Source organism: Branchiostoma lanceolatum, chromosome 1, assembly GCF_035083965.1.
Source record: "Branchiostoma lanceolatum isolate klBraLanc5 chromosome 1, klBraLanc5.hap2, whole genome shotgun sequence".
Taxonomy (NCBI): domain Eukaryota; kingdom Metazoa; phylum Chordata; class Leptocardii; order Amphioxiformes; family Branchiostomatidae; genus Branchiostoma; species Branchiostoma lanceolatum.
The window spans coordinates 20,499,985-20,523,880 of NC_089722.1; the positions used below are offsets into that span (position 1 = coordinate 20,499,985).

Consider the following 23,896-nt stretch of genomic DNA (forward strand, 5'->3'; position numbering starts at 1 on the left):
GTAACTGCAAGAAAGTGAAATAATCAATTGAGGATGAGGCACACTAACTAATATTTTTGCGATGAAAAGAATTCTTGGTTACCATTAGTAACAAGAATCACTTTTCCCCCCATTGGTGTATTAGATTGATCTCATCCTAGATCGAGTTCGTCCCTCATATTGGTTATCTCACTGATAGAATTAATTGAAGCAACGACAAACAAGCGCACGACCTCTGATAGCGATTTAGAACGACACTGCAGCTGGCTGTCGGAAAAGGTACCGTTGTTTCCATCACTGAAGCAGTATATGTGACTCACCACTATCGCGAACTCAAAATCACCGCGAACACTCCATTTTCTCCTTACCGTATACCGTGAAATCAAATCACTACAAACTTACATGCATTTAGTTCTGTGTATTGTTAACAGAAAAACTATTGCGGGCAGGAATTTTCCGACGAATTCGAGGGAATGAACGACAGTTAGTGAGCTTTGAATTCGGAAAATTTCTCGAAAGCCATCTTCAGAAAAGCCAGATCGAATTAATCGCGAAAAGCCCTATTCATTCTGGTTTGAAAATACCGGAATCTGACGTCACCTATTGTCACCTTACAATTGATTAATTCAATCATCGGACGAGTAGCCGTCAGACGGTCAGTACGGCGCAACTTGCAAAATCCTCTAAATTTCAAGTTACTTATCTATAGCCATTCAAGGTTTCTATGCACCTTACTTACGTTTACTTTTAAACTGATGATTTAGCTTTATCCTTTCGATAATATGATTGAAAAAGGGTCATTCGCCTTGCTGTGGATTTCAAACCAAGGAGGTTCAAACCAACAGGAAATTCAGTGCCTGAAAAAGGCAAATTCTCTACTTTCTGTCAGTCTATGACTATAATTAGTCTCCAGGCAGAGGTTGTTGGGCAAGATTGTGACCTTCTTATCATATCATATACTGTACTACTACGGTACCCCGTTTTCAGCCCGCAGGCCCCCAGTTAACGGCAAACGGGGCATATGATAAGACCGGTCGCGATCTTCTCAGAAAAAAACTCTGCTTGGAGAGTTGTTCTGCGGAGTGCACGCCCGCGACAGAAACACTAACGTCAGCGCTCTTTGCTGTTTTAATCTGATTTCACATACTTTGTTTGAACAAACCATTGCTTCAAACGTTTAACTGCCGTATTCTGACGTTCATCATCGGACTCATCTACGTCCCTTTTACTTGGCATGGTGAATCGGTCCATTACTCTCCAATCAGAGGTTAGGCGCCGGCTTGTTTTTGACGTCTTAGGCGTTCAAGTGTGGGGCTTTCTGTTTTGCCAGGTTTTCTTTTCCTGTAGTGGCGGACAAAAGGAAAAACTGATGAAATAGAAAGGCCCATAAAAACGCCTAAAAACTTAAATCTGACGTCCAACACAAACCACCTAACCTCTGCTTGGAGAGTAACAGGCCTTAAAGTTCCCCCCTCCCCCTATAACATAATACTTGCCAACAAACTTCCAAAATGTTGGTCATAAGGTGTTATGATTTGCGACTTACTTGGGAGTCGACCCAAATCCCTCACGATATCACGAACACACAACATGCCCAATATAACCATAGTTATTGTACTTCTAGCCCCTTTGATCACTGATTTACTCGGGTCACATTGTGATTTACCACCATGGCAGGTTACAATGACATAGCTGCAGAATGTTGCACATTTTGTGTACTGAAGTTAAAAATGAATGTGCTCCTCCATTCCCTTCCATATTCCACATCATATATCATACTAATCATACTAACGTAATGATATTTATCATTGAAAACTAATCATACTAACGTAATGATATTTATCATTGAAATCAAGTGCACAAGAGCCATGAATTCAAACGTTCAAATGAAGCCAAGCTTTATTAAAAGGATCCAAATAGTGCCTAAAGCAGTCAGTGTTGTCTCCTCCAGAATTTTGACACTTGATTGCAAAGCTGTCTGTATTTTCCGCTATTAAAGACCATGTTAATTTGATTATATGGATGGCATTCTCTGAACCCCAAAACTGATGCGAAAAAAAAGTTTGGCAAAAAAAGGTTGCCTTCATTCTGAAATCTGAGCCTGGAAATCTAGGTGGTCAGGAGTGATGAACAAAACTTAACACGCAGAGTATGGTATACCGAATAATAGAAGTTCTTCATTTTTGCTATTTTACATCTTCTTTGACTTAAGATTTGATTCTGGCATTCTACGACATTGTATGAGCCCTTTTCGGAAATGTTGTTTTGCAATTTACAGCAAATTTACAGTTTGGCTGAAAACCTTTTTTTTTAAACGGACAAAAATTGATGCGCGCGTGGATGTCATCCATATTATCAAACCAATACTAGTATGGCCTAAAGCGCAAAGTTCAAACCCGGAAGTACAACTTTGAACGCTTCCGCCAGTTTGTCACATGATCCCTCCTGACCAATCAGCGCCGAGCTGCTCAGCCTGTCAGTGGACCGTAGCATTCAGGGAAGCTGTGGCCAAAACAGATGTTTTGTTTCAAATTCTTGGCTTTTAGGCGACAAATTTGAACCGGAGAAATGGAGGAGGGAAGTGTGGAGGTATGTGAATAGTTCTAGTTTCCATATTTCTACTTCTCGGGCCAGGGATACGCTCTCGAAATCCAGTATTTCATGTTTTCTTGGCGGTTCTGGATTGAATGGTGGTCGTGTTGGTACTGGAACAGATCGATGAATATTTTTGTGACGGTTTGATGGTAGCAACTGGGCCTGAACGATTTGTGTGAATTTCAACACTTTTGGATATTCATTCCGAAGGAACACAAAGTGTTTTTGATTTTAGGAATATTTAAATTCTCCTACAATGTCATATGTTTAGTTTTATGGCTTTGTTTATCATGCCAGCCGCACGTAACGTTAGAGCACTTCAAAGTTGGGAGGGGGGCGGCACCTCAGTAAAGGGTTCTAAATATCAACACTAGTAAAATATTCAAAGTTAATGTACTTAACTCAGATAGATTAAACATGTCATCGATATTCCTGTTAGATAATTATGATTAACATATTGCAGACACCTGCTGTTGTGTTAACGTTGAATACACATTGTATTATTTGTATGACAAGTTGTTGACATTCTTTTAACGTCATTTAAAAAGCGTCAGAGACGCCTGATTAGTTGTTTACAAGCCAACGGCTAGATCTGAAGAAGTATAGGTAAATTTACTGCGCCTTGCAAGCATGTCATCCGAATTATAAGTATTTTTAGCTGTTGAACTCATGTACAAAGAATTATTTTTGTCAGTAATGTATACTTTCACAAGGGTTTCAAGATTTTTCCCCCCCAGGACGATTCCCCCCCAGGGGGGGAAACGTCTTGGTGAAGACGATTCCCCCCCAGGTCGATTCCCCCCCAGTCGTTTCCCCCCCAGGTCGATTCCCCCCCAGTCGTTTCCCCCCCAGGTCGATTCCCCCCCAGTCGTTTCCCCCCCAGGTCGTTTCCCCCCCAGTCGTTTCCCCCCCTGCCTAGCTGTAAACCAGGTTACGTTAGATTCTAAATATACTAACTTAGATGCACAATTTACTTTCACATTATTCTATAAATACTGTATAACGTTCTAAACTTTACGAGTTCAGCTGCGTGCCGCTAAACTCGCCTGTGCTAGCGGGCGGCACCGCGATTTCCAAGTCCCCACGCCCGTCATGACCAAGCCCACTGCGCCTGCCGTTACTCAGAAATATCGGGCGGTCCCAAATTATGATTGCCCTCATTATAGGATTAGAAATATATAAAGATTGAAATCATTGTTTAACAAACGTAACATTTTGGTGATTTCTATGCGTTTCCTAACTAACTAAAAAGGAGATTACAGTCGAGTCGAATTCGCCATTTTGGACAAATGACGCCTCACATCCTGGTCACATGGTGATTCACTTCCGGGTCATACGCAATAGCCGTATATCCGAGACAAAGATTACACGATCATGTATATATAAAGTTACCACAGTTATTGCTCAACTGTATTGAGCCTACTAGAACTTAATTCGTTGTAAGGAAATGTACAGTCACAAAATGTTGTCACCCAACATATTTCTTTTTCTTTTCCACAGGCATTAGGAAGGCATTTAATTTCCAAAGGACGTAGCAGAAGCGTTAGTGCAAAACAACTGATATTACTAAATAACTACATATGTACACTACACTACACCAAATACAACTAAGATCACCTTAATACAAAACAGCTAATATTACTAAATAACTACATATGTACACTACACTACACCAAATACAACTAAGATCACCTTAATACAAAACAGCTAATATTACTAAATAACTACATATGTACACTACACTACACCAAATACAACTAAGATCACCTTAATACAAAACAGCTAATATTACTAAATAACTAACATAATATGTACCCTTCACCAAATCAGTTCACAAATTTTGAATGGGCTACACTACACCAAATATAGTAATTATTCACAAATTTTGAATGGGCTCAGTAGTAACAAGGAGGTTATATAGACGTCTATATAACCTCCTTGGTAGTAAGTGAGGCGAAATCTACGTCCTTTGTCAGCAATGGACCGTCTGTCATATGAATGTATTACATAGTGCACAACAAGTTTCTCCCTCACACAACTGAGATACGTTGTACAAAATAATTACTATTACATGTACATGTACTATATAACTACACAGACTACAGCAATCATTCACAAATTTTGAATGGGCTCACTTCAGTAAGTAAGGCGAAAGAACTACAACTTGACTTCCTTTGTCAGAAATGGACCGTCTGTCATATGAATGTATATTACATAGTGCACGACAGGTTTCTCTAGTCGGGTTCTCTAGTCGGGTTATGATGGCGCGCAGCTCAGCACCTGCTCGAAAAGTTATATTACGTTATATATGATATAATGTTACTGATTGTATCCAGCATTAAGGTGTGTATATTCGATGTATGTAGATGGTGCATTTTAGCAATCGTAGCGACTACCATTAGTCGGGTACAGACAGGGGGGGAAACGTCTGGGGGGGAATCGACCTGGGGGGGAAACGACTGGGGGGGAATCGACCTGGGGGGGAAACGACTGGGGGGGAATCGACTTGGGGGGGAAACGACTGGGGGGGAATCGACCTGGGGGGGAAATGTCTTCAATAGGGGGGGAAACGTCTAGGGGGGGAGACGTCCTGGGGGGGAAAAGACCTGATACCCTTTCACAAGTATGCATGTGGTCCCTACCAATATTGTACCAACATCCACAAGTAGTGAAATGTTTTAGAATTTTGATATTAATCGAATAAAGGAGTGCCTGAGTCACTGAAGAATATGTCAATCAAACTTGTCAAATGTTTGTAGGAGCTTAATTACTACCAAAAAAATTATGTTTCCATTGAAATATTTATGTTTGCGTTGAAATCTTACGTAGAACATTAACCAACATAGTTTTTATTCATACATACAAAATTAACCAGAAGTATGAAAGGGATGTCCTTGTAGCTCAACTGGTAGCAGCGTCATAGTTGAGCTCCAGGTTCTAATTAGTTGGTAACTAGTAGACCCTGGTTCAATTCCTAGCAAGGGCATCAAGGTTAGGACTGTACCCGTCTTCGGGAGGGTTGCAAATTGTGGGTCCCGTGTTCGAGGAGGTGCCTCAAGCACATCAAATAAAAGGGAAGGGCTAGCAACCCCTCCCTGTAAAAATATATCCTGCTACTGAGACAGCAAGGAACCTGCTGCTCATTACAAAGGTCTGAACGAATAAACGAATAACCTATCCCTTTTTTTGCATGTATAATTGCCAAAAATGTACAGTATTACTTTTCAACTCTTGATACTTATGATACCATTTCATGATTTGTACTTACCATCTGATCACTTTGTTTACGTACATATACATTATTGGTGTATTCTACTAGTAATTTGGTCATATTACAGTTTTAGGTTCTGTAATTCTGATTCTGTCTGGATATTTCAGAGCCTGGCCGAGGTGTTCCGATGTTTCATCTGTATGGAAAAGCTGCGGGATGCCCGCCTGTGTCCGCACTGCTCCAAACTCTGCTGCTTCATGTGTATCAGGGTATATCATACAAATAATCATGTGATTGCCTTCTTTTAGAAGCCTTGGCTGCATGCCCTTTTATGAAGAGTTATGATCTGTAGTTTTAATTCCACGTAATTAATAGCTAGACCACTCAAAATTTCCACATCAAGTTCTGAGTGTAATCGGTGCGTTCTACATAAAGCGGCGTAAGTAATAATGATAATATTGACTGTTCTTGGTATTGAATTGACAGAACTTAAGTTCGACTGCAATTTACAACCAAATCAGTGCATGTCTTTGTACATCTTGACCCATTCAGCGTCGTAATTGGCACCTGACTTAAGATTAAGATGAGGCCTGCCATATTGAAATAATATGTAGCTGTTGTCTTTAATTTAGTGTAAAGCATCGACAACTTACCCTTTGCAGACCTCCTTAATTTCCAAGCAGATGGGGGAAGACTGTCAGAAAAGCTGGTCGGGCTGAATACTTTACAATTGTCCAACAACTTGGAAATTATAACGGCCTGGCCATTTGGGACATGCTGTATAAAATCAGTAAGCTGTCATCTCTTATAGTTGTAAACGACAAATCTACTATGGTTCGAGGGTTTTGTTGAATGATGTTGTTGTGTTTCCAATCTTTCCAGCGGTGGCTAACAGAGCAGAGATCACAGTGCCCACACTGCAGGTAGGTTATATTATGGTTGATGTCAACCTGTTCATGATATGATGTAAAGTATAACCTTTTAAAGTGCTTGTGCCACCAATAACACTCAAGTACCTGTAAACATTCACTACAGCTTGTAACAAACATTATGGTAACTTGCAATTGTATGCAATCACAATGATTATGCACTATTTGCTTCTCAAAAGAACATTTTTCGCAAGCTGGACTGAAGTGTCACGTTCCGAAACGGCTGCTGTGTTCACTGTGATGTCACGTATACATGGACTTAAACTTGATTACCTAAAAGCAGGGGGATGTCCCCATAGATCAACATGGAAGCTTTATACAGAATTAGCACAAAAGCCTTCAACCGGTATACAAAATTGATATGTTCTGCTCAAACTCACAAAAGCTTGTCCGATTGTTCCCAGGGCGTCGCTGCAGCTCCATGAACTGGTGAACTGTCGCTGGGCTGAGGAGGTGACCCAGCAGCTGGACACACTACAGATGTGCGGGATGGGTGCCAAACACAGCGACGACGACAGGGACAAGTCAGTTTGTTTGTTTGTTTTGCAGAACAAATACCCTGCCTTTAGGCACAACACACCAGTTTTTAACACCAGACCATACTGTTATGCTTTCACACTAGGATGGATCCTTACTTTTTTTATAAACGCGGTGGTATCTCTAGCTTGTTTGAGATGTGGCTCTACTCAAACATGGGACCTCTGGCTTTATGTCCCATCCGAGAGGACATCCCTAGTTGAAGTTACATGTAGGTGGTAGTTGTTAACTAAGTCGAGTGAGGAAATAGGTGTCAAGTACCCTTCCCAAGGGCTCAACGTTGGGGCCTGCTAGGGATTCAAACCCAGAACCTTCAGATTCAACAACCCTAAACACAAGACCACCTTGCCACCTGAGTTTCTACAGATATCGTACTGTTGATTTTTACCATTTTATAGAGTATGACAATGTAACACTTAAATTTGACAAGAAAATCTAAACTTTGCCATCACTTTAGCACCTTTGCCAAATTCCAAAATCAATTTCTAAATCTTTTTTTGATTCTTCAGCATTTTTCTAATCCATCACCTGAACTATTTTTTATTCACTATTTTTATTCATGAAATAAACGAGCCACATTTGTTAACAACTTGATTGACATAACAATACAGCTATGGCTTTACTGTGATGTATTTGTATTTTGCAGATGTGAAGTGCACCAGGAAAAGTTGAGCGTGTTCTGTTGGACCTGCAGGAAGTGCATCTGTCACCAGTGTGCTCTCTGGGGAGGCACGGTTTGTACCGATATGGTAATTTCTGTGACAAACACACAGACCCTTTTTTTATTTGCTTTATAGAACTTCATTAGAAGCAAACCCCAGTTTATTTTGGGTCTCAACTGCAGTCTCAAGTCTAGCGACCAACCGGAAATACTAGTAATCCTGTTTCACCGCAAACATTTTGTCCAATACTGTAGCAATATGTAACTGTAGCGCTGCCGTGAACTTAAAACCACCTCGAACACTCCTTTTTTCCCCTCAGCTCGAAATGTAAACCACGCAAACTTAAATGCATTTACAGTATATTGTGCCATTGTTACAGCATGGCGGCCACACGTTCAAGCCCCTGGATGAGGTGTATGAACAGCATGTGGGAAACATCAATGAGGAGGTGGCAGCTCTGAGGAGAAGGCTGATGGAACTCATCAGTCTGGTGCAGGAAGTGGTAAGGAACAGACTAGCAATGTGTAGTACAGTAGTGCAAATATCACTTTGATGCAGGTCCAAAATGCCCACGACATTTCTGCCACAAAGATGAAAATCTTGTAACTGTAAAAATATGAAAACATTCTACGGGTATTGAATTCAGCAACATATTTCATTTGTGGTCCCATCGAAAGCATGGGTTTTCTGCATAAGATACATTTGTACCTGAAACCCAAATAAACATTCTGTTAACTGTTTTTTTATTGTTTCGGTCATGATTGAAGACCGCAGTTAACTTTGTCAAATAGTTCACTACCAAAGTCACAATCTTCTTGTTGCTTCCAACAGAAATTTGTTTCCTGCATTTTTCAATATCCTTATTTTGTGCCATAAACAGGAAAGAAATGTGGATAGTGTACGACAAGCGAAGGATGAGCGGGTTCGGGAGATCCGCAACGCTGTGGAAATGATGATCGCCAGGCTAGATGCACAACTTAAGAGTAAACTTATCACGCTCATGGGTAAGTCTTGTTTCTCTTAAGAATCATTATTGTTTTATTATTATTTCATAGAGATGATATAGATATTCAGATTCTTTATATACTTTTACTTACCAGATTTTACTTGAAACTCAGAACATCTAAAAGCTGGAGGATGCATTTGAAACTACTGTAAATTTGTTTTTGTTTTTTGCGACAAATTTATTTTAGGTAGAAAGGGAATGGAGGCTTTTGCAGTACATGGTTGACACAATTCTGTAGTATAGTAGTAATACATTGGCAACACAAATTCGCTGTGTCATCAATTGGCATCAAAAGGGGTCACTGCAAAAACTGTGACCATTTAAAGATTTACAGTATTACAGAATGACAGTTGACAGACCGTTAAAACATGGTGATGGTGTCTGTTTTTGTCTTCCTTCTTCCTCAGGTCAAAAGAACTCTCTAACCCAGGAGACGGAGCTGCTAGAGTCACTGCTACAAGAAGTCGAACATCAGGTATTGAAGAAAATAAACAATGACTCTATATACTAGATTTCTATGATAGGATATGGTCTTAAAGGAATCTTAGTCTTAAGTTTTCATACCAGGATTCAAGTTAGGTGTCCAAAATTTTAAGTACGAATTACATTCCCTTTGGCACTTTTCTTAAGAAGTAGGTTTGATGTGGAATTTGAAGAAATACTGTAGGGATGAAAAAGCAAAATTGTTTTTCACTGAAATATGCATGGGTAATTTACTCTTGCACAGAGAAATAGCTGAAAAAATCTAGTGGAAGGTTTTTAGTGACTGAGAAAAACTTGTACAAACACAATTCTGTATGAATGGTTTAACTGCCTTTTTGTTTGTATGTTTGTTTGTTTGTTTGTTTACAGCTAAGGTCCTGTAGTAAGAGTGAGCTGATAGCCAAGAGTACGGAGCTGCTACAGATGTTCACTCAGGTGCACAGAAAGCCCATGGCGTCCTTTGTCACCGCACCTGTACCTGCTGATTTCACCAGGTGAGACATTCAAGCACCTCTACTCAGGGAGTGTGTTTAGATTTTCATAAATTTCATCAAAATTTGTTAATATGTTTGATGTCAGTGCAGGACAGTCTACAGGTTTTGAAATGTTTTTTCTCCCACTCATTGTTTGGGAGCCTGACGTTTTGTTGTTGATTTTCGTTGTTAAATCTGTCATTCTAAGCTTACAAAAATATATTTCCGTCAATTTCATGCCATGCACTGATGGGGTCTATTTTTTTTTTAATCCCTAATTTCCGTCCTGGGACAGAGGGACGGGTCCTGAAGACAGCCCTGTGGCAGTGTGAAGATTTCCTAGCCTATAGTTCTTGTATCTGTAGAAAGCTTAGATTGATTCTTTTTTAAATGTTTTGTTTCCAGTGAGCTTGTTCCCCCATATGATGCCAGTACTTTTGTCATTCAAACCTTTAGGTAAGTTCCTTTTCTATACTATCTACTGTATTCTGTACCATGGCAGTACATTTCTCGCATCTATCATCTTCTACCAACCTGTAAGTCAGAGATGAGTTAGCACAAATTTTGTTGTATTGATAGGCCATGTTCATGAAGAGTCAACCTTTGTATATCAATCAGCATGATGATATATACGGATGACAAACAGTATTGTATTGTATCTATTTGTATCTATTTGTTCATCCATCCATCCATTCATTCAACAGGATTAATCAGCTTTGCAGAAATGCAATGTAGATAATCACAAGCTTCAGTTTCAAATCTATTGTTGTATTTCTATGAAAGCTAAAATCTACATATTTCCTGCCAGTGTGTTACAACAAAGGGCTGACCCAGTCTACAGCCCACCACTACATGTTAACGGACTGAGCTGGAGACTCAAAGTCTATCCCGTAAGTAACTTCATCCAGTTTTTTCTTCTGTCAATTGATGCTGTCATCTTTCTTATGAAAAAGCAAAGTTACAGTTTGAGCTGCGCATGCACTAGGTCAAAGGTGAAGGCACATAATTTGTAAACAGTTTGTCTAGACCATTGACTGTACTCTCATTCCACACACTCCCAGAATGCCGTGCATGGCTGTTGAATGTTGTTTTTCTCCTCCCTCTGCAGGATGGCAATGGTGTGGTGAGAGCGAATTACCTGTCAGTATTTCTTGAACTGTCAGCCGGCCTGCCAGAGACATCAAAGTTAGTAACATTGTTCAGCCACATCCCTCCTTTACATACAGTACTAGTGGTGTGAACTTAGCCTGGGTGCCATCCTATTTAGGGTAGCGAATGTAGGAGCCCCGGTAGAAATAGGATGGCACCCAGGCTATGGGTAGATCAACATTTTCTATTCCATTTCCACCAACATCCACAATTTTGCCTTCTTGGTGCATTAGTGCCAAAATAACACTGGCCAAATCCTAGTTACAACTGTAAGGATGTTTGAACCTTGTCCAGTTCGTGTATCTAATGCCAGGGTCGCATTTCCGAACTGGCATCCATGTTCATCATTACGAGAACTAAAAGTATGATATAAAATCACCAAAACTCACAAAATGTAAAAAAATTAGTCATGAGCTTAAATTCATGTATATTTCTTGGTGCACACTTGTATTTTTCCTCCCTACAAGCAGCCAGCCAGGCCTCGGTTTTGGAAATGTGACTCCGGCATAACCTGTCCATTTTCCCTGCAGGTATGAGTACAGAGTAGAGATGCTGAACCAGTCTTCCCCAGACTCCAGTAAGAACATTGTCAGAGAGTTTGCTTCGGATTTTGAGGTCGGAGAGTGCTGGGGTTATAACAGGTCAGTTCTCTTAATAGTTTTGTCACTTTACATCTAATGACAGTCAGATGTTTTCAGTTATAATGATATATCATGTTTTCCACAAGAACAAAACAGATTGGATAACAAGTTTTTTTTTATTCACAAGCAAGGTGACTGTATTTTACTGGGCAATACTGACTAGTTCTATTTTGCACTGCAGCTAGGTGTCGCTGCTAACAATATATGCAGTCCCAAACATTAAGTACTGTCACATGTAATGTGACGATGTTTGAGGAAGGTGACAATGTTGGCTGTAGTTGTAATTAAAGATAAATTGTGGATAAAGATCTGACTTGTTATCCAATGATTTTTTAACCGGATCAAATTATTCACAAACTAGAAATAGATTTGTTGATTGGTGTTTGTTTTTCTGTTAGATTTTTCCGTCTCGACCTGTTGGCCAGCGAGGGTTACCATGACATCCCGTCGGACACCCTGGTGCTACGGTTCCAAGTCAGACCCCCAACGTTCTACCAGAAGTGTAGGGACCAGCAATGGTGAGTTCACAACAAGCTCAAAAAGTAGAATGCATAGTACACTGGGTAGTGACCGTGTCTCTGGACCAATAGGTTAGAAGATCGAATCCAGGCTATTGTATTTGTAGCTCACCCGACTTGCACGCTACAGGAAAGGATTGCACTCCTTAGGTCAGGACATTGTACCGTGGACCACTCTTCATTGTACTCGTCAAAAAGAGCTAGGGGAATTTCCCCGGTACAATCAACTTGTAAATACTGTACATAGCATCTGTCTTCTCTGTCATGACCAGTGGAAGAATAGCTCTTCAGTGAGCTCTACTTGTTCGAGATCACTTTCTTTCTTTTGATTCTCCTAACTAATCTTGCATAGACACTGTTGTCTTGAAGATGAAATATAAACTGTCAGATAAACCTTTCCACACCTTGATGTTGCAGGCACATTCGCCAACTGGAGTCAGCTCAGGCCGGATATGTTGCAACTGTTAACGATTTAAAAGAGGTAAGGTGTTGTCTGTTACTGAAACTAGTTAAAGAGAGTAGTGCTACAGATAGCAAGATTCTTTATGAATTTTTTTTTTCTTGTTTCATCTTGGCTGAATAGATATTTTGGTCTTCTCAACACAACATCTTTTGCCATTTAGGGAAATTTGAGTACGTATAAAAATAGCATTTTACATTCAGAATGTTTTGATATATGTCTGTTCAAATGGTTAGCAGCAAATGTTACCTAATACAAAAGTCAGGGTTTAATCTAAATCAGGAAAGAGGGGCGCTGCACCTTCTTGTTTCAGCCCAGTGCCCCCTTGTCGATTTCAGATTTTAGCCTAATATCCAGCATACAGCCTTCACTCAGCAATGGATTCTTCCATAAATGCATAGAATCCGCTACCTCGCATGTGTGTGCTCCCTCTTGTTTAATTTTTCTAGAAAAAACCCTGAAAGTGGAACATGGTGTCACCCAACATCAAGACATTAAACCGGATAGTGAGTGAGTGAGTGAGTGTACATGTTTTTGTGTGTGTTTAGAATCATCTTCCACAACAAAGGACTACCAAGAAGAGAATTTCATTAACTTACACTGTCTTTGCTGTTTTACTGCAGAGACTAGCAATAGAACTGTCAAGGAACCAGAGAGGGTCAGGCAAGGTGGGGAAGGGGTCATCAGAAGCAGCCACTTCAGGTACATATATCTTCATACAGGGCAGATATACATTTTGTAGTGCCGTATATGCATGGCAGATCCCTAGAATTGAGACATTTAGTTCATGCATGCACGCTAATGCAGCTGTGATGTTGCCCTTTTTTGAATGTATGGGGTTAACAGGTGTCATTTAAACACACACATTAAGTATGGATAGCAACAACGACGAAGACAATAAAAATTCCGCTAGAAGCAGCATATTTTTGCATCTATAGAGGATATTGTGAATATACAAATATGACTGTTGACTTGAAATGTAGTCATGACTGTCATGCTTTAGTCAATTAACATGGATGAGACTATACCCGCATATAGAAGGATACCGGCCGGTTATATACGATTTGCGATTATTTACCAATATGTCGGTTTTGTCAAGAAATTGTAATATGCAACAGATATAATTTTCATGCAACGTTGACCTCCAACAATCCAAACCTGTAAATACTGTACATAGCATCTGTCTTCTCTGTGGAAGATTTGCTCTTCAGTGATCGCTTTCACTTTTTTTCACCTTTGTTATTTATTCCTGACAATAGAAGGAGACAACAGGATGACTTTCATCGAGAGTCAGCGAGGAGACAACCCATCGCCGGTCCACCCGATACTCAAGCCTCGCCCCAAGCGAGTGGACTCCGTCCCCATGGACCTTGTAAGTAAGGAGGAGGGGGCCTTTGACAACGAACTTGAGGAGGGTCCGCTGGTGAAGCGTCCGCACAAGAGAAAGGGGCCGCGCGGTGCAGACATGGATGTCGAACGTCTTGAAGGAGGAAACAGACAGGAGGCCGTGGATGGCCAAGAAAGAGAGGACGGCACAGAAGAAACACAGGTTTAGCTTTGTGCATTCAGCTATTCACAAGTTTAACACTTATGCAGTTCCTGTCAGAATCATCAGGAGGCGCTTCACAGAGGTGTTCTCTTTTGCCAGAGAAGTGTAACTAAGTCATTACTAGTAATCAAACGGCAGATGGGCCTTTAAAGTTTTTAAAGTTGGATATCTTGTATTCTAGAAATGGGTATGCAGGAAACTTGCAGTTTACTCCTATACATTCATTATCCTGGGTTGTGTGACGCCTTGTACATAATCCCTGAAGTGCAGGGCTCCAAAAATGATTTTTTGCAAAAAGGTGCATTGGTACAAATAACCCAAACATTTAAACATTTAGGTGCACAGAACAAATTTCGGATGCATTTTCTTTTTGTGACCTTCAGGAAGCAAGTGAAGGTGATCTTGACGACACCACCCATGACGAGGCAGACGAGGAAGAGCAGTCGGAGTCCAGTAACGATGAACGGGATGTGGATGAAGAAACCATGTAAGTCATTAGTGTGTCAAACTACAAACTACCAGATATTACAAAACTTTTTGACTCTATGCACATAGTGTTGCAGGTTTTCTGCGCATGAAAAGTTTGCACGTGAAAAACTATCAATGAGTACCACAAAAATCACAAGTGTAATCTTTCCACCCACAATAAAGTCCTTGATGAAATGAAAGATGATATTTATGTCATGAAGTGTTCGTTCAGACCATTGTAGTGCCTAGCGGCACATAGGGCAGTGACTTTCCTTGCTTTTTCAGTTAGTAGTTAGTAGTTTCCTTGCTTTTTCAGTTAGTAGTTAGTAGTTTTGGACGGATGTAAATTGGGGGACCTGTCTTTGGAGAGGTGCCTCGAGCACGTTTAAGGGGAAGGTTTGCAACTCCTTCCTGTTAAAGTATACCCTGCTACTGAAACAGCAAGGAAACTTGCTGCCCTATGTGCCACTAGGCACTAAGGGTCTGAACGAAAGAATGAGAATGTGCCTACAGTACTTGGCGGCAACAAATTCCACTCTACAATAGGCATGACTATTTCTTGTTCTTTTCTGAGCAGGCATTAGATACTTAGGGGTTGGTACATCCACCAGTTTATTAATAAATTTGTACACCATGGACAGTTTGGACATTTTCCTGACCTTAACCTTCACTTTACCCTCAGGTCAGCTGACATTGATGTAGAGAACTGGCAGAGTTACGACATGGAGGAAGGAGAGATAGAGGGTGCGGTGGGTTTCTCCCTGGACGGCGGGAGAGACAGAACGAGAGAGCAGGAGAGCGACGAAGTGCGACTGTTGCGTCTACTGGAGCTGAAGGACAAGAGTTCCACCGACAAGTGGCTGTTTCCGTCCAGACCGAGCGCGCTGCTGAAGAATGAAGGTAAGAGTTGTACATGTTGTCTAACATCAACTCACAAAAGTCCACCAGGTACCCTAAACGTAGAAGTTAACGCCTACCTCAGTGCCACTCGTCAGCGCCCTGTATAATTAACATTATCCAGTTCTGCTGCTAATGCTGAGGACAAGGCCCTAGCATAGATGAAAAAAAAAAAGACTGCCACATTAAGCAAAAAGGGTTTATCGAGGCCTCATCTCAAGAAAATCTGTGAAAGACACCTGGATATCTTAACGGTGCACACCCCAGTTCTTCCGCGACCGGGGTCCACAGAAGTGCGCGACAAAAAAGTGACGAAAGGGTTTCGATGGGCTGGGTTTGAGTTTAGATTTCTCATAATGTGCTTCGAACTGATATTAGATACTAGCATGGCTGAAAAGCGTATGAATTGGTGTGTTTTGGGTGAAAATTGCGTTTCGATCTGAGCCTTACTTCCGGATATCCATCCGCGTTGATGGTGAAATGTCCCTTGGCCCTAGATTGACCTTTGTTGCGTTCTGTGGGTCATGCTGACATGCCTCGCGCCGTGGATGATTAAAGAAATCTAAGTACTAGAATTTTCTTTATAATTGGCTCGACTGTACGCTAGGTTTTTCTCTTTCTGACAACATCAGTCGTTTCTACCCAGAAAATTTTTTCTACGAGTTTTATCTTACGCAAAAGTGCCAAAATTTGACCATCGTTTTTGACGTGAAAATTATGTTTTTGTCTCCTGATTTACCAAAATTAGAGAGGTTGAAGAAACAGAACTCAGCTGGTCCTATAGCGGAAGGGATAGGCTTTCATCCCATACACAGTTGATTTACTTAGGAACACTTCCCTGGAAGAGACAGTACCTAGACTCGAGGGTGCGCAACCTCCAATTGAAACCCCAAATAAACTGGGGTGTGCTCCCTTAAACGGACCCGTCCTGCAAAAAATACTGACCATAACAGCCAACAAATTGCATTTTTCCCGGGAAACTGTGTAGCCCGGACCCAGCCTGATCGAAAAAAATTCGGATTTCGCAAGTTTTAATATGGTTATATAATGTCATATAATGTGCTGATTTGCCCCCCTCCCACGCCCCCCCCCCTTAGAACACGGCCAAACAGCCTTCAAAGTGTGTTTCCTGAACATTGATGACGTAACATTTACCAAAACATTGTTTTTTGCATTGCTCTATTACAGGGGCACTGGGATATTGCATATGTTTGTTTAATAGTCGCTCCTGCATCAAGTAGCAGACGCTTTTCAATGAAAAAAGTCTTTGATGACGTCATTCTCGTACTTTCCTGTCCAATCCAGTGTCAAGTTCGCTGTCGGGCTAGTTTACAACATTCAGGCAAATAAGTCGCACAAATCAGAAGATACATCCCTAGGCTTGTTTATCGCACCGAGACCGACACCAATTTGTACAGCCTTTTCTCAGCAGATGTCCGTTTATACGTTCATAGCTGTTAGAAGTGAGGCTCAGGCCGCCATCCTAACCAAAGATACATCATTTAAGTTCGTTTTTCTACAAAATAAAAGAAATCTTGGCAACGAAAGCACTTGGGTAATGAGGCTAGGTCTATTCTCTATCAGTTAACGCCCAAAATTAAAATTCTAACTGCTTCCCGTAGAAGTACGGAACTTAAAACGGCACTGTTCTCAATGGAAAAGACAGGCAAGTGAAAGTCATTATGACGTCATGAAGTCAACTACGTTCTAGGCGGTTTGTAGCGTTTATTCTAGTCAGAAATAGAAGGAAATCCTCCTCCATCACAAGAGCGTCTCACTGACAAGCCTTTCTACTGCAATACCTGTTCATTAAGCATTAATTTATGGAAAAAATCGTCTTCAAGTGGAAGCTACCATTGTGACGCAGTTGCTATTATGCGCCTAGAATGGTACCGAGGCCCAGAAGGACAAAATCAGCCTTCCGACACGGTAACTTTCAACCACCTGTAACTCGAGAACGAAAAGTCGCAAACAACTCAAACTTCGCATGCTGATAGGTGATAACTCTTTTAAGCCATAGACAACATAAATCATAATTTGCATATATTAACGGTGCACACCCCAGTTCTTCCGCGACCGGGGTCCACAGAAGTGCGCGACAAAAAAGTGACGAAAGGGTTTCGAGGGGCTGGGTTTGAGTTTAGATTTCTCATAATGTGCTTCGAACTGATATTAGATACTAGTATGGCTGAAAAGCGTATGAATTGGTGTGTTTTGGGTGAAAATTGCGTTTCGATCTGAGCCTTACTTCCGGATATCCATCCGCGTTGATGGTGAAATGTCCCTTGGCCCTAGATTGACCTTTGTTGCGTTCTGTGGGTCATGCTGACATGCCTCGCGCCGTGGATGATTAAAGAAATCTAAGTACTAGAATTTTCTTTATAATTGGCTCGACTGTACGCTAGGTTTTTCTCTTTCTGACAACATCAGTCGTTTCTACCCAGAAAATTTTTTCTACGAGTTTTATCTTACGCAAAAGTGCCAAAATTTGACCATCGTTTTTGACGTGAAAATTATGTTTTTGTCTCCTGATTTACCAAAATTAGAGAGGTTGAAGAAACAGAACTCAGCTGGTCCTATAGCGGAAGGGATAGGCTTTCATCCCATACACAGTTGATTTACTTAGGAACACTTCCCTGGAAGAGACAGTACCTAGACTCGAGGGTGCGCAACCTCCAATTGAAACCCCAAATAAACTGGGGTGTGCTCCCTTAAGTCTGCATACTTCGGGGGGTTTACTGACGTTGCATCTACTTTGTATATCTCTTTTAAGTTTATAGTTTTTTAAAACTTGACAGTCTTAGGTACCTGGTGAAATAATGAGATACTACCACTGCCCTTTTACAATTACATAGGACAATCTAATAATATAGGGTAATATTATTACCTTTTGTTTGATCCAAAAATTCATGGGTTGAGTATCCGATCAGGGCTACTTATGTGAGTTCCGAAATTTCCCTTGATCAAATGTAAATTTTATATTGAAGAATTTTACTTTGCACAAAACCTATTTGCCTGGAAACCTTGCCCCGGCATTCACACCATGTGTAGAACTCTTCGCCGACCCAGGAAACTCACGGAGGTTCCGGGAGCGGCGGAAAGACAAGCTGCGATACCACACGGCGCCGTCGCTCAGCAGCCGTGTCTTTGACACTCTGAACATCCAGCTACCGGAGGTGACGCTGGGCACCGGCGGGAACACCGCGTGTAGAGAGTACAGCACCGTACACATTACTGTGGGCGCTGAGACTCCGGGTGGTGTCAGCAGTGACAAAGGTAAGGGATGGTGGACACAGGCTGAAAATATCTGTCAGATGCATATGTTAAGGCCTAAGGTCTAGGGAAAAAATGTAATGTATTGTCTCCAGATACATGACAGACCCTAGCTAAAACCTGCTGGCCTAATCCTTTTTTGAGGATATCTGGGGAAAAAAATTATGGAATCTTTACCTAACCACACCCTAATTTTTTCAGGACCATAATCAGAAACACAACATTTTGCGGCCTAACAGGTGTCAATGCAGTTCGTGGTTAGGGTCATTGACTTAGAATCTAAAGGGTCTGGGTTCAAATCCCTAGAAGGACCCACCAGGGAAAGGCACTTCACAGCTCTTTCCTCACTCGAGGATGAGAGCCACACCTCAAGTAACACCACAGTTACTAAAAAGAATAGGTGCCCATCCCAGTGTGAATGGATCAAACATTACAGTTTGGTCTTATGCAGCTTGTATGTACTGTACAGAACTGGTGTGTCATGCCACTGTCTATGTTGGTTTACTGTTTATGCAAAACAGACAATACAAGATATCCAGATGCTGTCGTTTAGTCCTTTCTTGTGGCATCAAATTTAAAAGAGCATGATTGTAAATGCTTAGTAACATAACCATCTGTTATCCCTACTTGTTCCACCTACAGTTCCAAAGAAAACCGGATCTATTGGTCAAACAGCACGCAGTGCGGCCAGCATCACCCTGCGGAAGTACGGCAGCGTCAGCTACAGCTATCAGAAGAACTCCCACACCTCGGGGACGTCCAACGGTCTGCGAGTTGACCGTACGGACAGTACTGAGGTTCAGGCTGCCATCGGTACAAAGAGATTCTTGTAGTAGTAATGGTGGTATCCAGTATTTGATTCTGTATCTTGGTTTATTACACCGAACGAAGCGGTGGAAGGGGAGGGTTGGGCTCCGCCTTCTAATACCATGCCCTAGACACAGTGGATAACAACCCCCTGCACATACATGTACGGCCCCAAAAGGCTATGGGACTACCTTTTTTACAGATATAGATATATTAGGTAGATACCCTTTGGTGGCTTTTGCCCTGCAAACCTAGTTGTTCTGTTTCTAAAATCAGTACTCTTGCTGCCCCAGTACCAGACCAGGATGACGTTGACAGCAGTAGCAGCTCCAGTAGTAGTTCCAGCAGCAGGGCCAGCACACCCAACCCCAACACATCTCTAGAGGAGTACCCTCTGGTGGACCTGACAGACACGCCCTCGGCCATCAGCTCAGCTCGGCTCATGGCTCGGCTCAGGTACAAGTCTACACCGTTTTTTATTTATTCTATTTCATTGAAATTGCAACACAGCAATACGCAGGTCACCCAGGCAGTGGTGCTGATGTCGGGTGCCATCTAACATACAGTAGAACATTCACGTATAAAATAACGCCATACATCGAAACATTCATAATATGACAAAGAATAAATCAAACAATATCAAGTTTACAGATGAACTTTCAAGCTTAGCCTAAGACCAGAGCAACTAAGGAAAGTTATGTTCTGTTTGCCGGTACAGTTCGCTGTCAGAGTCTGACCAGAGCAGGGCGGAGCCGTGTACCTCTCCCAGACAGTCTGACGGTGGAGTAACACCTGGGAAGGAAGGTGAGTTAGAGGAACTATTCCAACTCAGCTTAACCAGAGTTGCACGTTTCTGAGAGCAGAACATACAATGTACCATGTAATTAACTTTTAGCATTTGTGCCTCATGCCTTCTTTAAATCATCAACTTTCAATACTGTAAATCTTAAAATGCTTGTGATGGTTTGTTTTTGTGGTAGCCTCTCCGCAAATATTTGTTACCAACTTACGACTACTGTACTACAGAATCGTTTCAACTGCCAACTTAGAACACTGTGCCAAAAAGTCCTTCAATCCCTGTTCTAAATTAGTCCCAGCGAAAATTAATAGATTTTGCCGTTTGCATCGTACCGGTATATGACTTTGTATTTTGCGGATAACAAGTTGCGAAACCATTCTGATTTCTTCTGTGTGTATGTAGGTAGCCTGAAGTGGACGTCTCAGCTCCTGTCCGAACTAGGGAAGCCCGGCACTGGTGACACCAGCCCTGATGGGGCGGGGCCGGAACAGGGGGCAGGGGACCACTCCTACAGTAGGACTCCTCAACAGGTACGAGGGGTGTTGATTTGTTTGTATTGCATACCCGGTAAACTGCCGCATGGTGCAACACACCAGGTTTGTACTGAACAGTACAAGCTGTATATCTGGACGGATTTATTTGATTCACTCACACCAGGATGGTGTGAGTGAGTCGAATAAACTATATATCAATGTCCAGGTGGTCCTTATGTAGAGGTAATCACCAGTACAGGTTTGACTGTATATCAATGGCCAGGTGGTCCTCATGTAGAGGTGGTCACTTGTACAGGTTTGACTGTATGTATACTATTCTACAGTAGAAACCAGCTATTTGCATTACTGTTAATAGCATATTTTGGGGATATGCATAAAATTCTGAAAACCCAAACCATTTCCCATTCACTCCATCATAAATTGCATTAGCCATTTTCGCATACTCCTGCTATTTGCATAGAATAATGCCAATAGCAACAGGAAAAAACTGTTGAACATGTCAAAGTCACAAACTCTTATAGATTGTATGCAAATGTCATTAAAATGTAAATTGAGTATGGATAGTTTCTATGGTAAGACAACTCCATAGATACTGTTGTCCTTTGTGTGTTGAAGAAGCTATAGCAACTCCATTGTCATTTGCTGTGATAGGATACAGAAGAATAGAATTGCCAATTTGTTGCTTAATTTGCCATCCTTTGCACTCAACATGTGTATATAAACTGATGATATGCATATGAATTCAATATGTTACATCTTGTATAACCTGGGAGTGAGTGAATTGGACACAAAGTGTGTGTGTTTCCTTAAAGTGCCATCCTACTAACCACAACAACCCCCTCCCCCCTCAGTGCCTCTCAATTTGTCCCCTAGGGTTAATGGACTGCTCCTTATTATTGCATAAAATACACTGGCAAATCGGTTATGCAAATAAGCGGATTCTAATGTACTTCGAACAAAGATTTTTGCCAGGTTGCAAACATTTGGAATGTTCTGTTGACATTGCTTGCCCCCCTCCCCCCAGGACCCAGGAGTCTTCAGTGCCAACAGCAGTGTCGAGCTGGAAGAGGGGCCTGATGGGCTATCTATACACCAGACGCCCCAGGGGGACCATGGGAGCTACATACGGTCCAGGTCAACGGAGGTCATCACTCAGATAACCACTGGTAACGTATCATATCTCCTCCAATATAAACTGAGTTGTCATGTTCCTTATGCTGGCTTATTTCTGTTCAAGTATCACTTAAAGAACGCTCATAGATGACCTCTTGGCATTAAGAAGATTACTGTAAATGCATTTAAATTTGTGGTGGTTTTAAGTTTGCAGTTGAAATAATGGGGTAGGCAGGCAGAAGACAGAAAAAGCATTTTTGCAGTGGTTTCAAGTTCGTGTTGAAGAGGTCTTTGCCTATTGTAACAAACATAAAACTACCACAAACTTAGATGCATCTTACAGTAATTGGAAGGTTTTTCTCATGTCTGTTGTCTTTGACATCTGACAGTTCTGACTGTACTGTTGAACACATGTTGAACCGTGTCTGTTGTTCTCTACACTACAGGTGGAAACAGTCCGTCCTCTGACTACCCAAGAGACTCTACAACAGACAGGTCAGTTTGGTTTTGTTTGCTTCTTATTCCAGACCTGCCACTTGTAGTCCCTCTATTGCAAGCTATGAAACTACCATACCAGCCTGCAGTTCATCCTTCTTGCTGTGCAAGCACTGGCCAGCCATCACCAGCCAATCAGACTCTGTCTATGGTCAAGAGGCAAAATGATTGGCTGGTAACCTTCCCTTCAACAATAGGAGGGGGAGTATCTGATTGGCTGACAGCTGGTCACTGCAAGAGGCTTTAAACGCAGACCAGTACACCAGGGCGGTAGCTTGGCATTTAATATATAAACAAGAGTCGGACCTGGTCTGAGAAAATAATGGAAGACTGGTATCATCTAAAATTTTCCATGTTACTGTATTGTAAAGAACATTGTACATATTACTGTATTGTAGAAAAAGAAGGAATTTTTCAAATGAGTTTTGACTGTTGTTGTTTTTTCTCCCAGATCCTTTGACACAGAGTCTGCTGTTTGACAAGCCGAATGCTGCCAGCCTAATTCTCCTCATCAGGGAGCTTCTGTCATAAGCTTTTGTCAACACTTTGAAACAATCTATATGTTGTCAGTAGAGATTCAAATGTACACCTAAACACAAACATAAAGTCTTCGTCAAGAAAGTTTAAAGTCTTTATGTCTGTATACTTAACAACGGTAAGCTCTCAAGAAGGCACTACATGAAGGTAAGTTAGATAGGTGGGAATTTTCACAGCCAAAGCTTGAGCACATTGTAAGGAACAGATATATGTAAAAATGAATTGTTAGTTGTACCACATCATGGCCTTTTCCACTTGTAGTGTTTACACAACTTTAACATTTCATTACAACATTAGTATGTATGGAACTGTACAGATCTTGATATGTTAAAGCAGGGGAGGAAAAACTGACAACGCTTTATGTGCAAATAGACATTGTATTGTAACAACTGCCTTGTAAAGATGCGATGACAAGGTTGTTAAAACAAGAATAACAGTTTTTTAAGTCCACTGTTTCTATAGATGTCAGAAATCCAATAGTAATTGAATGAAGAGCACACTGCCATTCTGATAGTAAGAAGCTACATGTATGTAATATTTTTAGCTTTGGACCACTGATACCAAGGTTATGTTCCACATTCTGCACTGTTCAACAAAGTACAAATGTAACTGTATTCTAACTTTGGTCATGTTTTTAACTGGCTTAAGTATCTGTTATGTACTATGTATGTGTTGCCTTTAATATGTTCAATAAAATTATGTTGCACCTACATGTGTATGTTAATGGTATGGACAGATTATTTAAGTTCCCACTGATAGGTACACGAAAAAAGGGGCAGCTACTGGGGTTACCTGGCAACCAGACTGGTTGTCAGTTACCA

At 41.3% G+C, this 23,896-nt stretch overlaps 1 protein-coding gene across 3 annotated transcripts; it reads left to right on the plus strand.

Moving 5' to 3' along the window:
• The first annotated feature begins 2,427 nt into the window (after window positions 1–2,427).
• On the plus strand, window positions 2,428–23,785 carry LOC136440334 (E3 ubiquitin-protein ligase TRIM37-like). Of its 3 annotated transcripts, none has more exons than XM_066436303.1 (27): window positions 2,428–2,568; window positions 5,953–6,054; window positions 6,668–6,708; window positions 7,119–7,238; window positions 7,898–8,000; window positions 8,293–8,415; window positions 8,794–8,917; window positions 9,327–9,394; window positions 9,772–9,896; window positions 10,281–10,331; window positions 10,684–10,765; window positions 10,984–11,060; window positions 11,555–11,665; window positions 12,064–12,183; window positions 12,601–12,664; window positions 13,267–13,345; window positions 13,903–14,192; window positions 14,576–14,679; window positions 15,343–15,560; window positions 18,609–18,833; window positions 19,473–19,643; window positions 19,931–20,093; window positions 20,356–20,441; window positions 20,839–20,966; window positions 21,955–22,096; window positions 22,490–22,538; window positions 22,990–23,785. In XM_066436303.1, exons 1-27 carry the CDS (start codon window positions 2,548–2,550, stop codon window positions 23,015–23,017), a joined length of 3,015 nt encoding a protein of 1,004 aa, XP_066292400.1. In that variant the 5' UTR covers window positions 2,428–2,547; the 3' UTR covers window positions 23,018–23,785. The 3 variants fall into 3 exon arrangements, with proteins under 3 accessions (XP_066292400.1, XP_066292420.1, XP_066292412.1); XM_066436323.1 differs by having other exon boundaries at window positions 18,627–18,833; XM_066436315.1 differs by having other exon boundaries at window positions 7,898–7,985.
• Window positions 23,786–23,896: the final 111 nt, after the last annotated feature.